The sequence below is a fragment of the Alosa pseudoharengus genome, unplaced genomic scaffold (genome assembly GCF_046254945.1).
Source record: "Alosa pseudoharengus isolate Yale_2024_CS ecotype anadromous, Long Island Sound unplaced genomic scaffold, YU_APseudo_1.1 YU_APseudo_1.1_scf_20, whole genome shotgun sequence".
Lineage (NCBI taxonomy): Eukaryota > Metazoa > Chordata > Actinopteri > Clupeiformes > Clupeidae > Alosa > Alosa pseudoharengus.
The window spans coordinates 15,195,762-15,221,353 of NW_027468664.1; the positions used below are offsets into that span (position 1 = coordinate 15,195,762).

The 25,592-nt window shown below is 43.8% G+C and overlaps 3 protein-coding genes across 10 annotated transcripts in view; all 3 read left to right on the forward strand.

The window, feature by feature from the left end:
- The window catches only part of pacsin2 (protein kinase C and casein kinase substrate in neurons 2), a 30,158-nt gene extending 22,720 nt beyond the window's left edge, over window positions 1–7,438 (forward strand). For 2 of the 5 annotated variants that reach the window (XM_076296668.1, XM_076296669.1), the window contains 4 exons: window positions 163–281; window positions 2,808–2,945; window positions 4,385–4,578; window positions 4,874–7,438. In XM_076296668.1, coding sequence (XP_076152783.1) covers window positions 163–281; window positions 2,808–2,945; window positions 4,385–4,578; window positions 4,874–4,986 — 564 coding nt within the window. In that variant the 3' untranslated portion in view covers window positions 4,987–7,438. The other 3 variants (XM_076296670.1, XM_076296671.1, XM_076296672.1) reach the window with 2 other exon arrangements.
- A 448-nt stretch (window positions 7,439–7,886) lies between these two features.
- On the forward strand, window positions 7,887–18,139 carry arfgap3 (ADP-ribosylation factor GTPase activating protein 3). Of its 2 annotated transcripts, none has more exons than XM_076296674.1 (16): window positions 7,887–8,036; window positions 9,033–9,151; window positions 9,508–9,580; window positions 10,048–10,179; window positions 10,314–10,388; window positions 10,598–10,685; window positions 11,065–11,115; window positions 11,208–11,254; window positions 12,750–12,895; window positions 13,179–13,310; window positions 13,761–13,892; window positions 14,489–14,644; window positions 14,819–14,942; window positions 15,956–16,049; window positions 16,187–16,305; window positions 16,657–18,139. In XM_076296674.1, exons 1-16 carry the CDS (start codon window positions 7,968–7,970, stop codon window positions 16,672–16,674), a joined length of 1,575 nt encoding a protein of 524 aa, XP_076152789.1. In that variant the 5' UTR covers window positions 7,887–7,967; the 3' UTR covers window positions 16,675–18,139. The 2 variants fall into 2 exon arrangements, with proteins under 2 accessions (XP_076152789.1, XP_076152790.1); XM_076296675.1 differs by having other exon boundaries at window positions 11,068–11,115.
- A 328-nt stretch (window positions 18,140–18,467) lies between these two features.
- cep83 (centrosomal protein 83) overlaps window positions 18,468–25,592 on the forward strand; it is a 10,674-nt gene continuing 3,549 nt past the window's right edge. The window contains exons 1-12 of one of the 3 annotated variants that reach the window (XM_076296677.1): window positions 18,468–18,544; window positions 19,787–20,007; window positions 20,410–20,560; window positions 21,232–21,324; window positions 21,810–21,941; window positions 22,278–22,529; window positions 22,859–22,990; window positions 23,434–23,548; window positions 23,813–23,957; window positions 24,144–24,293; window positions 24,440–24,515; window positions 25,322–25,479. In XM_076296677.1, the coding sequence (XP_076152792.1) occupies window positions 19,799–20,007; window positions 20,410–20,560; window positions 21,232–21,324; window positions 21,810–21,941; window positions 22,278–22,529; window positions 22,859–22,990; window positions 23,434–23,548; window positions 23,813–23,957; window positions 24,144–24,293; window positions 24,440–24,515; window positions 25,322–25,479 (1,613 nt within the window). In that variant the 5' untranslated portion in view covers window positions 18,468–18,544; window positions 19,787–19,798. The other 2 variants (XM_076296678.1, XM_076296676.1) reach the window with 2 other exon arrangements.

Here is a 25,592-nt window from a genome sequence, read left to right on the forward strand (position 1 = left end):
TACCTGCACATGCTGGTGTTGGTTTTGACCACGGCAAACTTTCTGTGCCTTTTTCCGTACTTGAGCGTGTGCGTGTGTGTGTGTGTGTGGTGTGTGTGTGTGTGTGTGTTCTAGGAGGAGAGCCTAATGCTTCTGGTGTGTGTGTATGTGTGTGTGTTGTAGGAGTGGTCCATAGACATGAACCGCACGCTGAGTCGCAGAGACAAGAAAAAGCCGGGTGAGGGTGTGATGCTCACGGGTATCAGCCAAACAGGAGATCAGCCAGCCAAGAGCAGCAGCAGGTAAACCTCACACCTGAGAACAATCGCGCACACCTGAACATACCTGAGCATATAGCAGTATGCACCTGACCTGAGCCAGTATCTGCACAGCCAAATGCACATACACAATTACCTACAATATCACTTCTGTTTTCTAAATACATTTTTACCGTGTAGTCACTCACCCACTTCCTACACACATACACACCCATGCATGTTTGCACATCAGAGCTTAGCTTTAAAGTTCATCATAGCAATAAGGTGGAGAATCTGCATGTAGATGATGGACTGAGCAACAGGTAGTTATGTAGAAAACACATTCTATTCTGTAATAGAAGAATTGACTACATGAAAAGACTAAAAAAATGGAAGAATGTGACCTGCTCTGGGTCACTCCTCATTCTCACACACACACACACGTGCGCGCGCACATGCTCACTCACTTACTTTCCTGGCCCTGTGACCAGACAGCCCAAAGTTTCCACTCTACTACAGCGAAGTCTCAGCTGACCATAAACACGAATCCACAACAGCCCACACACACACACACACACACACGCCACAAAGCAGGCCTCGCTCTGGAGCCACTGTAAACATCTTCAAGAGGCATGTTGCTAAGACAAACACACATATGTGCACACACACACACACACACACACACACACACAGAAGCATGCAGTGGACACATGAAGGCACACTATGCAACAGGGAAACAGTCCTAGATTCATGATTCATCCCTCTTTATTTATAGTTGGTTAGATGGTGTGTTCCTTTGGCATCATCATGGTCACTAATTTTTCCTAAAATAGTAAGTGACACTATGCAGTGGCGTCAGAGTTGGGCAGGGAAAACTGACTAACCGTGGTAACTATCAGAAGACGGCCGTCTGAGTCCGAAAAACCCGCTGGACCGCTCCCAGTGCTCTTCACCCCGCCCTCAGTACTCCAAACTATGGAGCTCTGCTCCAGAGGCTCAGGGTGAGACAGCTCTCGAAAACTCACTCTCCTGGAACGTTCGAGCATCTCCTGGAATCCTGGAACGTTCGGAGCATCGTCTAAACTGTGTTCCGAATCTCACCCTCAGAATCTAAACAGAGAGAAAGAATGTTTAGTCACGCAGTTCTTCTGTAAGCAAGCGCAGAGACTTATTTAAGGCTAGCCTGCTACCTGGTGGGGGGGGGACTTCACAGTGAAAAGTGCGAAAATAGCACCTCCTTGCTGTCCTTGAAAAGGGTGGGGATCTGCTAAAACCTTTTTTGGACCCAGAAAATCCCCAGTGTAATCGCCATTTGAGACCATTTGCTTGCAACAAGTTTCAAAGACAGTAGTCCCTTCAACGAACTAAATAACCTTTTTTTGTTAGTGTTCAGCTATTTGCAGAAGAGTACAGCCAGTCCTGTATCCATCATGGGTTCCAGGAAAGCCCAGATATATGATATGTTCCAGATATATGGTGTATCAGGGTCAAAGATGAATCCCAGTCTTAGTCTTAATAGCTGCTTTCATGTTGGGTTATGCTCCAGGTGACTGTTTCAGCTTTGCATAATGCACACAGTTACAGCCGTGTGTGTGTGTGTGTGTGTGTGTGTGTGTGTGTGTGTGTGTGTGTGTGTGTGTGTGTGTGTGTGTGTGTGTGTGTGTGTGTGTGTGTGTGTGTGTGTGTGTGTGTGTGTGTGTGTGTGTGTGTGTGTGTGTGTGTGTGTGTGTGTCGTGCGTGCGAGCACATGCAGTCCCAGGAGTACACTGGAGGAATGTCAGCCATCTATCTCCCAACCCACTTGACCTCTGACCCCTGAGTGTTCTAAACATTCTCCCTCGCACAACACACATGTAAGGGACATGGAGGAGCATGGGTGATAGATGGATATTTTTATTTCATTTTTTATTTATCTGTTTTGTGAGCGGGGTGGGGTGGGGCAGGCCGCGGGTTCAGCAGATAGGATGTGAGATTAGGACGTAGGAGTGTCAGAACAACAGCAACATAATGACATTTACAGTCACTATCGTACACAGCACTGAACGAAAACCTCTGTGCTTCTATTCAAAATTCATCTTTTTCCTTCATTTCCTTCATTATTATTTGCCTGATGCTCTGACAGGGTTTGTTTAATTTGCATTAAATCCTCATTGTTTTGTTTTTGCAGGTTGTCTTGTTATATTGTTTGTTGTGTAAACGTTCTGACTGTGAATTTGTTAGCTATAGGAGCACCCCGTAGTAATGTAAATACTGGCCTGCATGTGTTCATTGATGTTCTCCACAGTCATCTCTCATTGGTCGAAGATGTCACTCTAACCCTCATTGGCTGATTTGAAAGCGAGTCATAATAGCTTTCCACAGTGGCCATTCCGTTCCGACATTGGTCAAAGTGGTGTGTTCTGTTGCTGACAAGTGCCATGTGATTGTTCCACGTTCTTGTGTGTCACAATGGCCACCATGTCCAGTAATCCCTCACTGTTATATGGTATTCCACGTCTTACCTGTGAGTCTGAAAAGTGTAACAATAGGTGTATGTGTGTGTCACCATCCTGTCTCTTTCCATGTTGTTAGCCTCGCTGTGCCTCGTAGCACAGAGCCTGTGGGCTCGAATCCATTTGAGGATGACGAGGATGAGGAAGAATCGCCCCAGGAACAGCCCAACAGCAGCCCGACAGTCACTGTCAAAAAAGACCAAGTTGCCACCAAAACGTTGGTGAACAGACAACTGTCGTGCAGTCGCTGCACTCCTTCGCCACTTGTGTCCTTCCTTGCATAGCTCTTTTTCTTTCCCCTCCATTTTTTCCTGTGTGTTTTGTGTTTCTTCTGTGGCTCTTTTTCCCCTCCTCACTTGGTTGGTCTTTCTTTGTGGTCCCTGTTAAGTTTTATTTTCATCCCCTTTTTTTCATCAGGTTGCTGTATGTTTCTCTGCATGGGCGTTCAGCAAACGAGTACACACTCACATCCCCTCCATCTTGTTCATCTATCTGCCTCCTGTGTACACACCCACACATGCACACACACACACACTCACTCACACACACACACACACACACACACACACCTTTGTGTGTGTGTTGTCCTTCAACCACCTAACTGTTTCATCTTGCAGAGTGGTCTGTGTGTGTCCAGCCTTGCTTCTGTTCAGTCTGACCTGCTAGGCATAGGGTGTTTTCCTTAGACACACACACACACACACACACACACACACACAGATGTTCCAACAAGCACACTACAGTATACATTAGCCATCTGTCATCTCTGACAGTAGATAGGACTGTTCTAAATACAGAGTCGAATGTGAGTCCATGCCTAATTTCCATCTCAGATTTTTGACTCCAGTGGAAATCTCAAATATTTACCAAGGGGAAGAGAGAGAGAGAGCCAGAGTGTTAGAAGGGGGAGGGGTTGTTGGATAGGTGCAGCCTAGTAAACAGACTGTGTTAGAGAGACACAGACCCCAAAGTGTGATGAAGCTCATCTGTATTTGCCTGGCGGGTCCGACTGCAACAAGGCATTTACTGTGTTAAGTGTCGTATGTGTGTGTGTGTGTGTGTGTGTGTGTGTGTGTGTATACTGTGTGTGTGTGTGTTGTCTCCATGGGGACTGGTTTGGAGCTGCTGCCCTCTGCTGGTGGTGGTGGTGAACCTGTCTCTCGGAACTCCAGGTGCTCATGGGATATGGCGTGGGCTGTGCGTGTATGTGTGTCTATGTGTGTGTCATTATTTACATCATGATGTATGTCTGTGGTCCTGTTCAGCTTTGTTTGTGGTAATAACACGACTCCTAAATCCCCTCGCAAACAGCATCATTATAGCTGGCGTGACATTGGCGCAAAGGCTGAGGGGAATTCACTGTGCGAGGGGGGATTTAGAGCAGTCTCTCTGTGCTGTGTGTTTGTGTGTTGTGTATGTGTGTGTGTTGTGTTTTATCCTGAAGGTGTTTTTTTTTTTCTCCGTCACGCTCCTGTCTAACTCCTTTTTTATTTCCTGGTTCCTGCTACTCTTGCCTGGCATGCTGGATGTCCAATAACTGACCGCTGATCTGCTGTGTCAGAACCCACTTTAAAAAAAAAAAAAAAGGGATTTTGGTGTAAGGTGACAGGGATGTTTTGTGAGCTTGACCGTGTATTGGTTCTGTGACCGTGACAGTGCCAGCAGCGTGGATAAAACCCAGGACTGGTCGGACGAGGAGACAGGGAATCCCTTCGCCGGTGATGCCGCTGACGCCAACGGTAACGGCAACCCATTCGAGGATGAGCCTGTCTCTCCAGCCGTCTCGGTGCCGGTTAAGGCACTCTATGACTACGAGGGCCAGGAGCAGGATGAGCTGAGCTTCAAAGCAGGTACTGTCCACATCCTGCCAGCCCTTTATTCAAGTCCAGTTCTTGATCTTAAGTGTAGCCTTGGGACGTTCTAGTGCAGTGAATTATAGTCTATATATATATCTATTGCATTTATTTAAAGCATCTTGCTCTTTACAAATAAATGTTTTCATGATATGACCATAACACTCCCTTTCTTTGTTTCATTCTTTTTCTTTCTTTCGTTTTCTTTCTTTTCTCTCTCTTTCTCTCTATCTCCCTCTCTTTCTCCCTCTCTTTCTCCCTCTCTTTCTTCCTCTCTTTCTCCCTCTCTCAGGGGATGAATTCATTAAGATTGGCGAGGAAGATGACCAGGGCTGGTGCAAAGGGCGACTGAAGAACGGCACTGTGGGTCTCTACCCAGCCAACTATGTGGAGGACATCCAGTAGTGAGGCAGACACAAAGGATGAAGGAGAGGAAGGAGGGAAAAGGAAAGAAAGCGAGCGAGAGAGAGAGAGAGAGAGAGAGTATTGTATGTGTAAAATGGAAAGAGTAGGAGTCAAATACAAATCTGAGGACTGCTCACTAGTGCCCCCACCTGGTGGGATGTGGACTGAATATGCTGCATTGGAAAGCAAGGAGACGCCAAATTATACACAGTCATCTCTGGTGTGGTTGCCGAGTCTCTTATCATACATCACCAGGTATCCTAACTAAACTAAACAACTCACAAACTCCGTCAACAAATATCAACAAAACAAATCACTGAAACTTCAACTAAAGCCATTTGGGGAAAAATTGCTGAAAATTACTCACTGAATCCACCTGTAGTCACTGTTGAGCAATATATTATACATGCATCGTCATCAGCCCTCTACAAGTTCGCTGTCTTACTCGCTGTGTCATAGAAGATGCTGGACAAAAATTGAGCCAATAGATGTCGCCATGCATGCCTTTGACAAATTCAAGCCTTGTACATTTCAGATTTTATTATATTATTTTCAGAGTCTGTATTTTTATCATGTCTCCACTGACTTCCTTCATGCTGAAAATTCAATATTTTGGTTTTGTTGCATATCCAATTTGCCTTACACAACTAGGCCTTTACAGTATATCTTGAAGTTGGGAGAAAAGTCATCGAGGAAAAGCTTAACTCTTAAGTTTAAAAGTTAAACTTCCATATTCCTTACTGTACCTCAAAACAATACACACCACTTTGTGGGAGGATCATTTGTCCTGTTTTATGTTAAATAGCATCGGCCAAAACTCATAATCTAAGGAAAATACATTTGGATATGGATGATATTGTACATTCTTATTTAGTGGAAGTAAATAGTCAACCCAGTGGTTAGAGCACATTTTTTATTTCTATATATCACTTGTCATTGACTTTGTTCAATTTTAACAGACCGCAGTTTTCAGAAAGTTGTAAATGGGAAACTACTCAAACAAAATCACATTTTTAGCCTGGGGACATGGCCCTGATTTAAACGATCAATTGATTGTACTTTCTCACCTATTGATTGTATTCTTTTGTCTGATGGTAGGCCAGCAGGGAGGGGTTTGAGTCCTATCCTGCTAGTCTGGTTAACTTAATAGAACTGTTTTCAGAGGGCATATATATAAGTCACTGTTGCGGTTTATAGTTTTCTGGGTTGATTTGAGCTATATATTGCTGTCTGAATGTTCATTAGGTTTGGTTGAAAAGACAGGCATGGGTATAAAGACATTTTTTTTTTTATTCACTTGAAGCATCAACTTTATCCAAGCCTGCACTGGACTTTGCCTACAATTCTATGGGAGGATGCTCGCACTTGTGCCTCATACAGTTGGTGTTAGCAATATGCCACACACGTGTCAAAGATGATTAGCCTTTGGCTACCAGTTGATCCTCAACAGAAGTCATGTTGTGTCGTATTCTCCCTGCATGTAAATAGCAAAAGACCTTTATGAACAAAAAAATTGCATTGAATAGAAACAAGACTTTTAGTTTGAAATGGAAGACTGTTAATTTATCAGCTGCCTATAACAGCTGTCTCTGATGGATGAATGCTGTGATTTATTTTCCCTTGTTTGTCCTTAAATCTGTCTGTATAGTAATTGAATATTTTATTGCTGCGGTCAAATGAATTTGTTGTTTTGTAACATTTGTATATATGATTTTGCTTGTTTTGTTCCTCATTTTGTTTTTGCCTGATAACTTATGAAGGTGAAACAAAATGAAAAAAAAATCCATATTGTTAGTCTGGGAGAAATACATGATACTTGGACTGCCTGACTAGTGTGATTGGCCTCCATAAAATACCGCCTTAATTGATATACAGAAGTTATTAAATAAAACTTAATTTACCACACACTTCAGTTTATGAAGTTTTTTTTTTTTTGCTTTTATATTGTGGGCTTCAAAGCATTTTTGCTTTTTGCTCAAGACTTGCTACACAGCTTTGCATAAATAGGGCTGAAATTGTTTTAGGCTTTTATGAACTCCCAGGAATATGGATCAAAACATAAGTAATCACAGTGTTGCCCCGTTATTTTTGTTGAAAGTTACTTAAACAGACAGATTGGACTGTTGTGCTCCACAATTACAAAAATGTTTTCGTATGGAATCTTAAATGATGTTGACACTTTCACATGTATGTATTGTTAAATTCACCACACAAGCCTTGACTGCAGTAGGCTACAAGTGCATTAATGGAAATGCACCACAAAAGTAGTAGCCTAATAGTCCAAGGCAATGTTATATTGAAAGTAAAATGAATTGATTGCTATATCCGGGGAAGTGAGAATAGAAGTGTGCTATGCATTGGAGGACTCATGGTCCTCTCCACAATGCGTGCATTTTGTAAAAATGTTCCACAATGCGGCTGTGGCGAAAAATAAAACAAATCAAGAAAGTCAGTGGTTGCCTATCTATATTTGCTTTCAAGTAGGGTGGAGTTGCCTGGTGTAAGTCTTAACATGACCTCATTAGGAGGTGGGATGTGTGCCTCAGAGCCTAACTGTTGTTTTATTGCAATCCTGATTTGGCTATCTGTCAAAAATACATAAAATAATATTTTATCAGATGAGAAAAAATATTTAAAAAATTCAGTATCGATCAGATAGTCTATCAGTCCGATGCCAGTTAATGCTTATTTCATATAGGGTCTAGCTTATATAGCTTATTTCATATAGGGGATTTTTTTGTCGAGCGCAAGGAACGTTTTAGCCCACACGCACGGCTAGGCTTTGTCCTCAAAATTGCCTTGCATTAAATGTGAGACTACAACTCCCAGAATGAAGAACACGCCCAATTTTAAACACTAGCCAATCAGCGTAATCCCAAAATAAATTCACATCTACGTGTCAAACTCGAGCTAGGGAAACTAAACTGCTACATTTTGACAGTGGCAGTTGCCTGTCAGGTGAATTTTCAACAGGTGTAAAGATGTCTGATCCAAGCAAGCAGGAGATATCGACGATATTTAAGCGGTTGCGCTCAATACCAACGAATAAGGTGAGATGACAAGTTAGAAGAATATGTGCGTATATTTCTCTCAGTTGGAGGTAAATTAGCTCATCAAATGATACTGACACGTCGCACGGTAAGCGCTTGCAGAATGCCATGGATAATGTTGGAGGAACCATATGGAAAGTCACGTAGCCTACTGGATAGATGCGATCTATCAGATTTATCGGAAGGAGAAAACGGGTTTATTTTACAGTGTAGATGGCTAGACATGTCTGCTATTAGCGATATCTTGTCAAACTTGTTTTTTTTTGTTTTGTTTCGGCGGACATGCTCCAAAACTTATTGAAATCGGAAAATGGCCAACAAAACAAGCGTGTTTCTTATAGCCTACTTGGGAACCGTGAAAGATTATATAGTGGCGACAGATTATAACATTGGCTACTCCAGCTGTGCAAATGTTTTCAGTCGCTGCCTTTTGGGGATGACAGAGATCAAGTGCTTTCCAGAAACACGCAGGCTACTCAAGCTAGCCCATTGTAGCCTAATTGGTTGTCCCCATGTTTTTGTAGGCCTATGACATTTCATAAGTTTCCTATTAGGCTAGGCTACCGCATTCGGTTGGTCTTTTTGTAAACAGTCTTTGAGGTCTACGCACCGTATGCGCTAAAGGTATTCCTGTGCCCTTTATAGGCCTACTCCTGAATGCGTGAGGCGTTTTTAAGATTTTTAGATAGATATCAGTTGGCTGTTGGTAGTTTTTTTTCCCCCACGAAGATAACCAAGATGGTGTAAGGATAGTTGCGTCATTGTGGTACCCAAGGCATGAGTCAAACTTTGTTTATTAAAGCTCAGAACCTTTGCCCGTGCCCGCAAACACGAGTGCTGCACTTACTAAATGAATGGTCATGGCGTTACACCCAGCACATAACTGAGTCGATGCTGATTAAGGCCAACAGTATAGGCTTTGCCCCTTTCTTGAGATATGTAGGCTAATTCTCATCAGAAATACATTTTAACACTATGCTATGATTATAATCTTAGGTATGCTTTGACTGTTCAGCCAAGAATCCCAGCTGGGCAAGCATCACCTATGGAGTATTCCTCTGTATTGACTGCTCTGGGACTCATAGGTCATTGGGCGTACACCTGTCCTTCATCAGGTAGGCTGCAAAGTAGCTTATTTGGGAATTCACTATTCTTCATCAAAACATTTCAGATTTTTCATGGTGTGCTGCTCTACATAACCCCCACTTTGTACGTTGTAAATGTTATATTCTTTTTCATGACAAAGTGAACATGTTTAAAATGCTTGCTATATATGACTTGTGCTTTTGAGATGTATGTACTGTTTACAATCCGTAGATAACAGATGTCAACAACAACAGATGTCAAAAACTGTTGTCCAAACTTCCTGTCAGTTAAATTTATATCAGAACTCTTTCCCCTGTTCCGTCCGGGGGCTTTTTTGCACTGCTCAGTGTGAGGCCTCACCTTCTATGTTCTTCTCCTCTGGCAGGTCCACAGAGTTGGACTTCAACTGGTCATGGTTCCAGCTGCGCAGTATGCAGGTCGGAGGCAACGCCAGCGCGGTGAGTGTCTCTCCCCGTCCACTGTTGTGTTCCATGGGACAGGGCGGAGGGAGGAGCTCACCAGTCCACGCGTTAATTTCCAGTGAAGTCATGAATAGAAGAATTGAATCACTGAAGACTCCAGTCACCAAATTGTGTCTTGTGTAGCACTAGACAAACTGACAGTTGAAAATCCATAGTTCTCAACTGTACACAAAAAATTGCCTCAGACAGTGGTTTCAGTGAAACCCTGTGGACTGTAGAGGTGAAAAATAAAATATTGGCATGAATGATCTCTCAAACAAACACATACGTGTATTGAGGTGAAGTTTTATCGCTGGGATTGTCTTGTCAATGTTTGTCTTTCTCTCTCTGTGTCATCCTATCCAAACAATGTCTCTTTCCTTCTCAAACTCCCCTCTCTCTCTGTCTCACTTTCTCTCTCTCTCTCTCTCTTTCTTTCTTTATCTCTTTATCTCACTCCTCAGATGGCTTTTTTCAATCAGCATGGCAGCACATCAAGCGCTGCCAATACTAAATACAACAGCAGAGCTGCTCAGCTCTACAGGGAGAAGATCAAGACAATGGCAACCCAGGCCACCAGACATCATGGCACAGAGGTGCAGACACACACACACATCCACACCATTGGCCACATGTCATTCTTTCATAGTGTGTCTGTGCTTGTTCAGGCTCATATGCACTTGTGTAAATGTCAGCTGGTGTTGAATTTGTCTTGGTCTCTCTTGTGCAGCTTTGGCTGGACAGTCAGCCTCTCTCTCCATCGCCCACGGATAAGCAGGTGGACTTTTTCAGCCAACACACACAGGTACCTTAAAATAGACTGTGGGTTTTCATTGTGTGTGTGTGTGTGTGTGTGTGAGTGAAAAAGTGTGTGTTTATGAGAGAGAAAGAGGGAGAGTATGTATGTGTGTTGGTCCATGTCGGTGTAAAGGCAGCATTTTTTGGCATATCCATAGTTTTGGCCATGTCCTGTTTGTCCAGCATACTTTGCAACATGTGTCTGTTTTTTGCCAGGTGACCTCAAATGACCCCATCTGCCTGGAGCTGAACTCTGGCCTATCAGCCGAGGAGTCCTCGTCAACCATGGAGAAGAATAACAACGGTAATCTGCTGATCCCCTATCAGAAGTTTTAATACTCTAATAAACCTAATCTTGGGAATGCAGATTACATATTTAAAAATCCTGCAGGATTGTATGTTATTCATTGTGCTAAGATTCCCAGTTTGTTAACCACGGCTCACGTATCAGTGTAATTTAATTCTAGTTAAATTAAAAATCAGAATGGATGACCTGAATAACTGGTCATGCAGAGCTTGCTGGTTGTTGAAGCTTGAGACCTTGGCTAAGTATGCTTCGGTATTTGAAATTTTTTGGGGGAATGAGCAAGCTGAATTTCTCAGCACAGAGATTATGTTCATCTGTGCACCTGAATAGCACAGCTCAAGCTCTCTCTGCCCCCCCCCCCTCTCTGTGTTTCCAGAAGAAGGACCCACAGTTGATATGCTCAGTGTTTCTCCTAAAGCTGCTCTAGGTAATAAAAAGAACAAATCTCATCCCTCAAATAGAAGCGAGTTTGTAATACTGTATGAATGTTGAGTTCTGAATATATTTTGTATTTTGCAGACACCGCCTGTCTGTTCAAGAAGAAACCAACGGCGGCAAAGAAAACGGTACGTTCAGAAAACCGCCACATGTTGTCATACATTTATCACGATCAGTTCTCTGCATTTTGCATTTTGTCTGAATACACCCAGGTATAATGTCAAATAAAAGGAAACCGACTGCAAAATACATCCTACTGGTACTACCGTCCTGTTCTGTGAGCACTGACCTTCACTTGTGGTGGAAGGGCTTGGGCGCAAGAGATTCCCTTGGCATGTTTGTTCAATTCAACTTTATTTCGCCATGTATACAGAGATACTAGGAATTTGATTTGGTCTTCTCCATGCAGGGACCCTCCTGCACGAGATCTCCATGGCCACCTCACAAGCGCAGTCTTCAAAAGGGGGGTAGACAGCATAACATGAGGAGAGGGGAGGAGAAAAAAAAGCAACCCCCAGACTATGCTCCTGTGGGGAGTACAGTATGGGAACAGGAAAAAACACCTCAGCAACATTAGCACATACACTTTACACAACAACATGAAAGACACACGGCTTGCAACAGGGGGAGGGAGTGGGGGGGTGGAGGGATACCAGTGCAGGCAAGCAGCCATCCGGTCCTGCAGCCATTTGCGGCGCTGGTCACAGACCCGCTTGACAGACTGGGGGTACAAAGCGGCGAAGGCGTGGGATGGGGTGGGTGGGGGGGTGACTGCATGTCTGTATATGTGTTAGATGTATGTGTAGGCCTGGTGAGTCGCTCCGCCTGGTACCAGTCTTAGTGCCTCAGTCCGCAGGATTGTCAAAGCGATAACACAGCAAGTTGCTATGGAGACAGCCTTGGTCATGTCCCAGACAGAGTCCACAATCAGCAGGTGTCTGTAGGAAGTGGGGAACGGGATGCAAGAGCGTCTCGCTGCAGTGCAACTTCCGGGGGAGTTGTTTTTCCAGCAGCGGCCAGTGCTGGTTGAGGGGCGCCAAAAGCAGATAAGATTGTAGTTGTTTGGTCTTGGGGCGGGTAGCCGCATTCCAATTTACACGACTACCCTCTTAGTCCATTCTGGTCCAATTGCAAATCATAACGGGCAGCCTTACGGGGCTTTGAACAGCTGTCACTGTTTTTTAAATTCCTCGATAAACCAGGGCAATGCCTAATCCAATCAGCATAAGACCTGTTATCATGGTTCCGAATAGGTAGATCTTCAATGTCCTCCACAGAAAGAGCCGCCAGGCACACGACCCGCCACTTCTCCCACACGTCCATCGAGTAGCCAGCTGCGAACGTTCCGGCAGGGCAGTCAGGTTCCCCCGAACCCAAGCTTCTCATCGAGAAGATGGTGTCAATTGCGTTGAGAGACCAGTTGATCAAATCCATGATTTTTAGTTTGGAGGGCAGTGCAGAGAGAGTCTCTCAAAGTATGAGACAGTAGACTACACGAGACAAAGGAGCACAGCAGGGAAAATAAGGGGAGGGAGAGAAAATGCGACCGCCTTCGTTGAGAGCCAGAAGAGCGCGGTTTGTCTGACAAGTCTCGTGTTTGTGTGCGCGTGTTGCTTGCTTTAGCTTGGCTCTAAGAAGGGTGGACTGGGGGCCCAGAAAGTGAGCAGCCAGAGCTTCTCTGCGCAGGAGAAGAGGGCCCAGGCCGTGGACAAACTCCGAGCGGATACCAGCGTCAGCACAAAACCTGCCGCGGAACCCGAGGAATCCAAGTGAGTGGTTGGTGTACCTCAGTGTCTGTCTTAGTAGATCACTGTCTCCTTATGTCATAGCAGTGAAATCTGTGGAGTTGTTTTGGGTACGCTGTGCACTCCCTCCATACATGTCAAGGTAACATGACTTAAATCCAAGAGCTCCACACACATCTGAAATCTGTGATTCTCTCAGATCAAATCCCTAGCTTTCCCTAGAGTTTGGACTAGTCTGAGCTACGTCTGTCTGTGTCAAATGTATTTTCTGTCCGCACATTCCCACCCCTTGTCTGTCTCTGTGCAGTGTGTCCTCTCTGAGGCTGGCCTACCAGGACCTGGAGGTGCAGGGAAAGAGCCATGGGGAGAAGCTGAAGGGTCTAGAGGGAAAGAGGAAAGAACAAGCGGAGAGACTGGGCATGGGCCTTGGCGCCAGAGGGTACGGTGTATGTGTGTGTGGGTTTGTGTCTTTGTGTGTGAGTGTGTGTGGGTTCGTGTCTTTGTTTGTGTGTGTGGTTTTGTTTCTGTGTGTGTGTGTGTGTGTATGAGAGAGAAAGTAAGTAAGTAAGTGGTGGTGTGGAAAGTACATGTTTCTATATTGTCAAGGTCAAGTAGTAACATTGAGTCGTTTAGATATTTAACTAAATGAATTGCATAATGTCTTTGTTGTTCTAATAGAAAGAGCAAGTAACAAGGGGGGAGGGGGGGCAATAGTTAATAGACTCAAATAGTTTAAGAATCTTTCCCAAATCTTGTCAAAGTCTTCTGATGTATGGGTAGCATTAGTCGTGTATCACCAATTATTTATTTGTATTTGTGTATATTTTTGTAATTATATGGTCTTGCACACAGTAGTTTATGGCTTGTCTTTACCTCTGTGTCCCTGTAGTGGGGTGTCCCACTCTGTGATGTCCGACATGCAGACCATCAAGCAGGAGTCCCCAGCAGACCTTCAGCCGCCTCGTCTCAGCAGGTTTGAGGAGGATGACCGAGAGGACCACGGCACCTTCTCCTCCTCCAGGTGAGGCCTCTAGTTCAATCACTAACACACACATACACTTTTTCAAGACACTCTTGTGTGTCTCTCTCAAACACAAACACCAAACGTGCTGACACTCTAAAACAGAGATTGTTGTATATGCAGGTTTCCATGCTTCCAGGTATGCTTGTACTGACTGTATTGCACGTATTGCATGGGCGTATAATATCTGTACCATTATGCAATGTCCAGAAGTTTGTCTGGTGATCTGTCTATGCATTATGTTTTGAACATATTCTGATTACTCTGTGGTTTACCAAAGTTAGATTATTGAACAGGTCTTTCATCGTTTCTGTGGTCCTACATTTATGTATGTGGTTGTATTCTACGTGTTCCCTTTCTCTTTTGAAAGCACCTTGTATAGACCCTTTCAACAATAAAAACAAAAACAATGCTTGAACGTTCTATTTGGGCCCCAATCTACTTCCTCTGCATTAAGATAACATATGGAATGTTAAAAAGGAAGTCTTGTGGGGCCAACTATGATGCTGATAATGGAACTCTCTTGAAAGGGTCCATTGCTGATGTGGCGCAAAAGGCATTGTACAAGTAAAACTTGATGTGGTGTTTGTTTACAGAATGTCATCCAAATACCTCGATGATAAAGCAGATTCATCCGACAGCTTCTTCTCCCAGTGGGGTGGAGCATCCAGAGATGCTTCCAGGAAGAACGAGTGTATTAAGCCAGAGCCAGACTTCTACATCAACTCAAAGACTTCCTCTCAGGATGACCGGTGAGTTCAGGTCACAACACCCTCTCAAAACAAACAACTGGAACAGAAATGGGTTTAAGGGGAATATTAATTTGGTTCTGGCTTTTTGGCAGGGAGGCTCTCTAACATAATGGCCTGGGTGGGGCTACGTAGTCTATCTTCTCAGTGCTGACTCGGTGCTTTGTTGTTTTTTAGGCCCACTTCCCGAAGGAAACATGACGCAGGCCCGAGCTCCTCCTCGGACGAGGCACAAAGGAAGTTCGGGGACGTGAAGGCCATCTCCTCTGACATGTACTTCGGAAAGCAAGACGATTCAGAAGTGAGTTTGCCCACTCCACCCTGATTACCAGGAACACTGCCAACTATCAAGCTAGGGTGACCACCATGCCACAGACCCCCACTCGGCAGCATTGTTGGTAACACGCTTCAGGCAGCTATTTTCATATTTAAATGAATGGGGAGGCATACATAAGGTCATATTGACATCAAAAGTACATCAAGTGAAACTGTGTTTAAATCAGAATGGAACAATATAAATATCTCCTCCCTAATCGCTAAAATAAGGCAGAAAAGGGTCAAAAATATGGTTACATTACAGGAAGGGGTGGGATATGTGTAGACAACTGCCATTTTGGCATTACAAACTAACCCAATACATTTCTATGAAGGATTCTTTGAGTGCTGTGTCTCCTCATTAGAAAGTCTTTGTATACACCTCTGTAAAGCCTATATATGCCACTCCAAAACCCTATGGAAAGTGCATTGTATTTGTAATTGCTACTTAAGTGTTTGCGGTTATGTGGCACATGGCAAAAAGAAGGACGCATGCAAGCTAGGTCTAGAGACAGAGGGCTCGAAAGCTTAACTCCCTGGGCAAGTTGTCACCCTAATCATTTTAGAGCACTAAATGCTCCCCGTCTATAAAGTATTTATGTTGTAACCTGATAATTCTGAGAGTTATGGAATGACCTTCTTTAGATCATTTATGAGCCTATTAAGTGGTATTACTTATAAGGATTGTTTTTCTGCCTAGTTGAGCATATCCCAGTGTGTCAGCAATTCTACTTAACCCACTTCTTTGTGGGACTGGGAGCATGCAAGACAGTTTGCAGATATCTTTTCTTTTTCCTTCGTATTGGCTAGTATCCTGCACCTGTTGAATGTTATAGATGTGCGTACATTCCTACAGTACGTAATTCTGAGAGTATTGCCTTCAGTGTTCTCAGTTTAGATAAATGTAAAAACTATTAAATGAAATCCACTTATTTATTTATTACTGATAGTATCTTTAAAGCTGTGTCGCTGGTGCTCTTTTGTTCTGTGAATGACTAGTATGAGGCAAGAACTCGCCTGGAGAGATTCTCGGGAAACTCTGCAATTAGCTCCGCTGACCTGTTTGACGAGCAGAAGAAGTCCAACACTACAGGTGAGACCCGATGGAATCACCTGAGGAACGTAATCCCTTTGTTCAGTGCAATAAATGCCTTTTACACTGTTTGTTTGTGTGTGTGTGTGTTTGTTTGTGTGTGTGTGTGTGTGTGTGTGTGGACTTGTCCATACTAGGCTACACCCTGACCAACGTCCTGCCTAATGCGCCGGACATGACTCAGTTGAAGCAGGGAGTGCGCTCTGTTGCCGGCCGCCTCTCTGTAATGGCGAGTGGAGTCGTGTCCACCATTCAGGCATGTGCACATCACATTCCATCTACTAATCACATGAAACATTTCAAACATTTGAAAATGTCAGTACGCTGAATGAATTTAATTCATTAATTGAATTACTTCAATTAATGAATTAAATTCATTAATTCAGAAAAATAAGGCTAACATATTTTTCCAATGATTGCATTACGTCTCCATACAATTACAACCACTTAGGCCCCTCCAAGTTGTTATATCGAAGTAGTATTTTTTGAAAAATCAAAACAATCGTCATATTCTGAACACTTCAGGTCAAATACTGAAACTGAAATACTTCAAGCAACCCATATGATTTAAACATGTTCTCATCCATTCTTGTGTGTCTCTTTGCAGGATCGCTACAGCACATGAGCTTGGAGGGGCGTCTATTCAACTCAGAGACGTGGACCACAGACCAGAGAGCTGTACTGTATGTGACCACCATTCAGCATGGGATTCCGGTTCTAACCCACACACTGATTGTGTGCGATGCATCGATGTAGCTTTATGAAGTAGATAGATGTTCGATCTGCCACAGAGCTGGAGAAATGCCTCTGTGAGTTTGGTATGGAAAGCCAAAGCTTTTGTTTATAACCAAATCAAGGGGTGAAGGAGTTTCTTTTTCCTTGACGTTCTCTTTATAAATGGCGGCTTATGTTGGTTATATCTTTCTTGGGCACTTTCTTTTTTTATAACGTACAGCAGACTTTTGATTTGGGATTATATTTTTGGTATATGCTTTTGCAGATATTCATTCATTTTGTGGTTAATGCTGGAGTACAAGAGTGTGTGTCTCTTTGCCTTATGTGGTGGGAGTGTCATGTAAAATGTCACCTCACCTTTAGAATTCCTGTAAGTCTTGAAGATCACTAAAAATGCTGATGGACTGAAAATTACCCAGAGGCCAGTTATTTAGTTGCTTCAAATTGAGGTGTAATTGACAGTTTGGATCTATACAGTCTTGGTTTGGTTTTTTGCTTTCTGTATATTATCTTGTCAGTTTAGTTTAGACATCCAGCAAAATACTTGTTCAGATAGCTGTGCAATTATATAAAGAGAGTTGGCTGTTCGGAAGGATAAAACAAAACTCTAAAGTCAAACAAGCCAATATCTTGTTAATTACAGAGATACACACTATAATGATGTGTAATTTGGAATCTGCATCTTCATTTTAAAAGTTTGATGAAGGTTAAGACTCATTTGATGTAGAAACCCTTGCACATGCATTTTGCAAGAATGTAGGGTCTGCCAACACTGTTAGAAGGAAGCTGAAGTTGTTTGCTTGCTACCATTATAGGTTCTTCTGTCACTTTATAGATGGCTGTTACTGCTGTAGTTATTTTTTACACTGTTTACTTTGCTAATTTCTTGTTTGAAGTGAACCACCATCTCACACAAAAAAAGGTCTGTTGGGAATTACAATAAGAATTCCTGCTCAAAGGGCAGTGCAAAGCTTTAATGAGCAAATGTAATTGCATTAATGTCATATGGCTGCTCCCGTCCACATAGTTTAATTGTACAGTACATCTTGATATGGATCATGAGGCTATTTACAGTCAAGTGCAGAGTAGTCTACCCTGTTTTACACTGATGAAATGGGAATCCTCCTGTTTGATATGCTGTGTATGCTGATGAGCACAAGGGACTACGAATGTACAAAATTAATAAAAGAGGGTTATTGATTTAAGAGTGGTGCATGGGAATACAGTGAAATTAAGTTTGCTACGGCCAGTTGAGGTGTGTTTTATAGTGAGGGAGTTTATTTTGCCTTTGCACATTACCAGTTGTGTATTTTCTGCTCAGTAAAAATGCTTATTAAACTGTACCCAAATGTAAACTTGAAGTGTGTATTTCATAACCATATCATACATGGGGGACCCATGTATAAAACATGTGAATATCAAGTAATGTGGATAAATCTACTCTGGTCTGGAGTCCTGATAAAAAATTTTGCCTAGGCCTATTGTCTTGCCCATCTGCAAGTAGGCTTATATTATAACTTGAGATAATTATATCATTGCTTACTTACACAAATGGAATGTGTAACTTACTCACTGTACAGGGTGTCATTACGTGAAAGCACCACGAATATGAGGATTTTTTTTGACCAAGCACCCCAAATAAGACTACAACTCCCGTCATTCAACTTTCATTTGTAGTCCTTTCATGTTACGGTAGTTGGTGGAACGCTAGTAGCTTGCTTGCTAGCTAACTTGAGGAAGGGGAGTCCTCTCAGCCTGAGGTAAGGGCCAGTAATTGCCTTTCATCAGATAACATTTAGAGTGTATTCATAAGAATATTAAGACATGACAACAGAATATGGGACAGATCTTGAAATTCACAGGCATGTGTCGAGGCCCCTATCAAACAGTGGATAGCGTAACGGATAACTTGCTAGCATCACAATGTCAAGTTTGGAGAAAAAGCGCCATTTTTAAATTTAGAAAGCTGCTGTATGTATGCCATCAGTGCATGTTAAGGATTTGGTTGTCTCTTCACTATGCTGGTGCATAGGACTCAACTAAGTTAATGCCAATGGCAGATTTTGCTGGCATAATAACTGTTCTTGCTTTGGCCAGCTAGCGAGGTTAGCTAGCCTTAACATAAGTCTGCTAGTTAACGACCGGCTGGCTTATCCTGGATAAGTCCATACTAACATGAGTGCCTAGAAGTTTTTCAGCTAATTATGCTAGTGAGCAAAATCACCAAGTTACTAAAGACTAGTTACTAAACGGACTAGTGATCTCACATGACAAGTTATTACGATTGGCTGTGTTTCCCAAGTGCATCATAAATTATGTAAACACAAGCACACGACAGTTTGGCCTGTCCGAGCTAGGTTCTAGCACTACCTTTTCTGTAACTTTACGGTACAGTCACCTTGTAGCGGCAAATGCGTAGCAGCTACTACCCAAGCTCTCTCTGCCTGTCGTTTGTCATCAAGCACACATTCCCTTGGTAATGCAGCCAGCGTATCCACAACAGAAGCCAGTTGGGAAATCTTTGGAAATCACCTGAAGGAGCATTTAGGATTTGCCTTGAGCTTTTGAGAGATGGGAATCACAAGTGGTTAGAAAAAAAGTCGTCATTACCCTGGCAACGGTGACTGTGTGACCTCGTATGATTAGGAATAGGATCCCTAATCACTCATCGCTCACAAGAGTCCAAGCCATTTGTCTTCGTCTGATTGCTCCCCATTCGTTGTAGTTATTGTCGCTGGCAACGACTTGAACGTTGTCATTATCTAAAACATTTGCGAGGGATCTGATTGAGCTCGGTCGTGAAGTGACTGTGGGAGGCATAATTTCGAGCAATTTCGGAGTGATTGGTAGATTTGTCTTTCTGTTTGAGGTCCTTTGGGTAGCTATAAAAGGAGGTGCACCTCCTCTCTCCCTCTTTTTCTTCCACTCTCTCTCTCTGCCTGTGCTGCCCCTTTCTTTTCACAATCCTCTGTCTCTCACACACTCACACTTGTGTCATGGAGGAGGAGGGCAGGATGAACCCCTTGGCGCTGGCACAGTCCATGCCTCCCCTTGTGCTCCCTAGCCTGGATATGGGGAGCAGCAAGCAGCCCACCGGTCTGCTCGGGGCGTCTCTGGGTCTGGGCTCTTCCGACATGGAGCTGCAAAAGATGCTGATCGACGAGAGGATGCGCTGCGAACACCACAAGACTAACTACCAGACCCTCAAAGCTGAGCACACCAGGTAATTGGCACCCATTAGTCAGTAACGGGATAAAGTAAGGATGGTATGTGGTAGTGGTTAAGCAACAAAAATAAGCCAATTATTTGTGATGCTTATTTACATTGTAAAAGCCAGATTATCTGTAACTGGTACTTGATATTTACAGGTGATTTAAAGGCAGTATCAGTTACCATTTTGTTTTAGGTGGACATTGGTTGTTTTTGTTTTTGAAAAACCTTGCTGTGAGGGTGTGACCTAGTGTGTGTGTGTGCTTGCGCGCCTGTGTCTGTCTGTTATATGGGTTTGTGGCTGTAATTGTCTTTCTGAGTGTGTTTTTTTGTTGTTGTTGTTGTCTTTGTCTGCCTTGGTTTGTGTCCATGCTTGTGTGTGTTTTCCCATGCCTGTGTGCGTTTGCCGATGCAGGCTGCAGGATGAGTACACGCGCGCCCAGACTGAGCTGAAGCGGCTGCTGACGGACAAGCAGACCTCGCAGGAGAAGCTGCAGCTGCTGATGACTGAGCTGCGGGGAGAACTGCTGGACAAAACCAGACAGATGGAGGACCTGCGGCTACAGGTAGCCTACAGCGGCACTGTGTTTCCTTCCTACGAGATGGTGGACACTGGACTTATTATTAGAGTTCCAGTGAGAGGAGGAGAGGAATCCAATGGATCCATTGCACTTGTTAGATAAATACAAAGCAACAAAATCCATTTTAAAAATAATAATAAAAAAGAAACAGAAATTTGTTTTAATCACACTGCTTTGCTTTTGTTGACCAAGGAGATTGATCCAAGGCATTGTCTGTACAATATACCTTTAATCAGAGGGTGCTTTGAGGGTGTCTGCTGAGCTTGTCCCCGACATAAAGAACACCTTGGTCATTTTGAGCACATCAGACTTTCATTTGGCTACCTTTTGTGTCTTGAATAACTAGCTCCAGAGACCGTGTACAATCCATAGGGAGGAGGAGACCATGGGGTTATAGATGGATGAAGAGATAATGTGACTGTCTCAGAACATGCTTTCAAATCAATTTGTTAAGACCTCTTATAAACATACAACGGATCAGGATGCTTGTGCAGAGTTTGTTTTGCAGACACAGATGCCTCATCTTTTGGTGTGTGTGTGTGTGTGTGTGTGTGTGTGTGTGTGTGTGTAGGAAGAATTAACATCTGTTTATGGATGGATGTACTTAGGCGTGTGATGATCATCTTCTCTTTGTGTTGTTTCTGCATCTCCTTCAGATCATGACTCCCCAGAGGCAGGAGCTGCTGAGGGCTCAGATTCAGCAGGAGCTGGAGGTGCCCATGAGGGAGCGCTTTAACAAACTGGAGGAGGTGAGTGGAGGGAGGGAGGGAGAGAGGGAGGGAGGGAGCTCACATCAGACTCCTTCTGGAAGCTGCAGCTGCAGGCGTCATCTCAATGGCAACCAACGGAAATTGCCATGGTGACCCTAGTGTTTGGTGTGTTGGGGCTGCTGTACTTAAAGGAAACATGATTCCCCACAAGAGGATTGGATTTGTTCACTCTCTAAAAAAAGAGTATATATTTTGGAATGTTTATTCTTTAACTAAAACTGAAGTAAAATGCCTCGTTTAAAACTTTTTGAAAGAAAATTTGGGAATAACTGGGAATAAATCACAATCAGTTCTTATTATTTTCTTAATTATTAGAAACAATAGTTTCTCTCTCTTTCACTGTGTATATATATATATATATATATATATATATTATATATATATATTATATTTTATATATATATATATATATATATATATTAAAATTAAAATATATATTCTCTCTTTCTCTCTCTGTCTCTCAGGAGGCAGAGAAGTATCGTTCAGAGTATAATAAGCTCAGATATGAGCTCACCTACCTCAAGTCCGAGCTTCACCAGCAGAGGGAGGAGCATACTCGGGTCCTGGAAGAGAGAAAGATGCGATATGACGCTGAGGTGTGTGTGTGTGTGTGTGTATGCTGATGTGTCTGGGAAAATTACACACCAGTTTTCCTGCTTCAGTTGTGGAGCACTAGTAGACTATATGCATGCATTCAATTCATGTCCCATGTAAGAAGTGGGCATGGTGGAGCAATGGTAACATCACCACTGCAGTTGGCCGTAGCAAGTCGGAGTCGTTTTGGATTAAAGCATCTGCTAAAAATCACTTTATTTTGCTTTTATTTTAGGATCTCCCCAGCTGAACATGTGAAAAAGTGTGCTTAGTTCACTATGGGTAAAGAAGCAAACCCTTGGTCCTTGTGTTGATGCCTTGTGTACCCTGTTGTGCAGGTGTCCCGTCTGGAGCAGGATAAGGAGCAGCTGGCGGCCCAGCTGCAGAGCGGCGACCCGGCGCGGGACGGCCGGCGTGTGGAGGCCCTGCTGCGCGAGAAGGCCCAGCTGCACCAGCGGCTCAAGGGCCTAGAGAGCGAGGTGGCTCAGCTCCGCGCCGAGAGGGACAGCTCCGGCTCCCAGGCCGAAAACGTGCAGCGCATCCAGATGCGCCAGCTAGCCGAGTCCCAGGCTTCAGTCAAGGCCTTGGAGGTCAGTATAGGGGTTCAGAGAATTTTCTTTCTTTTTGTCTCTGTATGACTAATAAAATATCATACTGCACATGGGGCAGCAGTGGAGTGTAGGCACATTCTGCACCACATCTAGTGTAAAACGTGCTTTGCATTTCAAATAGCTTAGTTTATTAATACTGGCCTGAGGTGTTGGAATGAGACAAATACTGGCCAGGAATAGTAGAATCTCATCTGGCCCTGTAGACTCTCACTCACTTCTGTGTGTGTGTGTGTGTGTGTGTGTGTGTGTGTGTGTGTGTGTGTGTGTGTGTTTTGGATGTGTAATTGTTGTGGTTGGTGTTGTCACAGGCGGAGAAGCAGTCGGTGCGAATGCAGCTGGAGAGGGTGGAGAACGAGCTGCAGCTCAGCCAGGAGCAGAACTCACAGCTCACCACCCGGTTGCACAAGGCCGAGAGAGAGGTCAACATGCTTACCAGCCAGGTCAGCCCACCACTCACCTTTCAGCTTTTACCCCTGACCTATCAAAGCTCACGTTCAAAATGACAAGGACAGAATGACCTTGAGGTGACTTAATCCTGCTTTTAATACCCAAGCCTGGAAGCTTAATTTTAACCTGTCACCAGATTTTAGGAACTGTGAAGGGTTTGTCATGTTGCTGATATACGTATAAATCTCATAAATACAGTATATATTTATGAAATGTATATATCAGCAACATGGGCCTTTGATATAAATACATTTGTTCAGCTCAGAAGAGATATGATGGCTTGGTGTTAAATTTGTAATGACTTTATTTGTTATTAGCTGACCAATAGGACTTTTGCTATTATAAAAGCTCTACTAAAAAAACTACAAGACGTCAAATGGTTTGATGAGGCAATTAGTTGTATATCTGTTATTATGCTGGTGACGTGTTGGTGTAGGTGGAGGGAATGAAGCACAGTCACAAACTTGAGGTGACCAACGTGAAGCTGGAGTGTGTGAGAGCCAAAGGAGAACTGGAGAGAGAGAGGGACACACTACAGAGCCAAGTGGATGGTACATAACATCTTCCTGCTTGCAAAACATCTGTATAGTTTTGTGTGTTTTGTATTTTGTTTCAGTCCACGACAATTGCCCTTTATCTCTCTCCCCTTCTGGCTTGCTCGCTTCTTATCATAATCCTTTTTCTCTATATGTATTTCCTTTTTTTGCTGTTCTTTACATCCTTCTCTATTTTCTATGCCTTTTTTTTCTTTCTCTCCTTCGTCTCCTCCCCCTCTCTCACCCCATTCATCCCCACGCCCCTGCTGTCTCCCCCAGGCTTGCAGTCTGATCTGGAGGTGTTGCGGATGGCAGTGGAGAGGAACAAGGAGCTGATGGCGGAGAAGGAGAGGGAGATGGTGCGTCGGGTCCAGGTAGCCCGCGAGGAGGAACTCCACAAAATGGCCGCCGTGCAAGAAGAGAAGTGAGCCATCTCTCTTCCTGTGTCTCTTCTTTTTCTCTCTCCAGCTCTCTCTGGAGACGTTCTGTGGGTTTGTGTGAGACTTGTTTGAGTTATACTGTGTGTATAGATGTTGTCTGTGTGTCTGTGTTTGTTTACGACATGTGATGTGTACTGTATTTATGAATGAGCTTGTGTTTATGTTTTAAGGCTTGAGATGGACAACCGCTTGGCGGAGCTGGAACAGCAGAGGGCGCTACATGAGGCAGCAGCCAACTCACAGAGAGACGAGTGGGAGGAGCGTATCCGTAGCAGCCAGCTGGGGGAGGAGTCTGCGCGCAAGGAAGCACACAGTCTCAGGTAAGTCAAGCCAGTCACATCTCACGCTATCTGTTCAGAAATGTGCCAAGACAATTGCCAATGCCGATGGCTGTTTTAAGTGAAATTTGGACTTTTGTAGTGAATACAGAATTAAACTGAAAACGTGTGTGTGTGTGTGTTTTTAGGATGAAAGTGCAACAACTTGGTGTTCAGGTGGAGGAGCTTGAAAGACAGCAGTCAGAGAACTTAGAGCTGAGACAGGTGAGTTATTACATAGTCATAGATACATGTCATTACTGTGTTCTGTCAAGTGGAGTCCCCTCTGTGTCCAGTAAACTGGCCATAGTTAATGACAAGCTAGCTTCCCCACTCGTTTATTTGATGTTCCATCTCGTCCAGCTACAAGCTGTGCATGGTAATACACATGTGATACATTTAAGGATTATGACGCAAGTCACTTTATGCATAAGTTGCAACGCCTGGCTCGTGTTGCATTACACAAAACATAGCAGTAGCAAAGATCAGGTGTTGTAGTATTGCATTTCACCTGCCTTGGTGTTCAGTTACAACTAGCCTACAAAGAGCAGGCATTACATTAAAATGCAGATCAGTTGATTAAACAGTTCGTGGTTTTATTCAGCAACTTTTCCCTCCCACAAGTCATTACAATTGTATCCCTGTTAGAACTTTCAACTCTGCATGCATAATACCTAACAGCATGATCTACCACACAAGCTTCATTATACTACGTAGACATTATCGTTTCATATGCAAAAGTTTGTGGGTCAATGTTATACTGCCCGCAACTACACTAGAGTCCACTAGGGTCCGATTCACGTAAAAGGTCATCACCAGAGAGTGTAAGCACGGCTTCTTGCAGGCGTCTGTATACCTGTCAGATTGCATGGGCACCAACTCCACGTGGAGGGACTAGAAGGAAGTGTAAATAACAACAACAGCTATCTGTGTGCACGGCTGCTATACAGCCATGTAGCACTAGTGATAGACTCATGTCCAGACTCCATCCTTCCTCTTGTCCCTCCCTGTTCCCCTCCACCTCCTCTCAGAGGAACCAGGAGCTGAACACCCAGCTGGGTGCGCTGTCCCAGTCGGAGAGCGAGCTTCTGGACACCAACCAGCGTCTGAGGGACAGCCTGGAGCGCGTGAGGGAGGAGCTGAGGAACACCCGTGGCCAGATGGACAAGACCCAACAGGAGGCCGAGAGGTGAGGCCCAGCCTGCCACATCAGCACAGCACAGCGCTGATGCTCTTAAACATGGGAAATGCAAAGCTCATTCTACCCTAGATGTAGCCTGGTATTAGCCTAGTACTACCAAA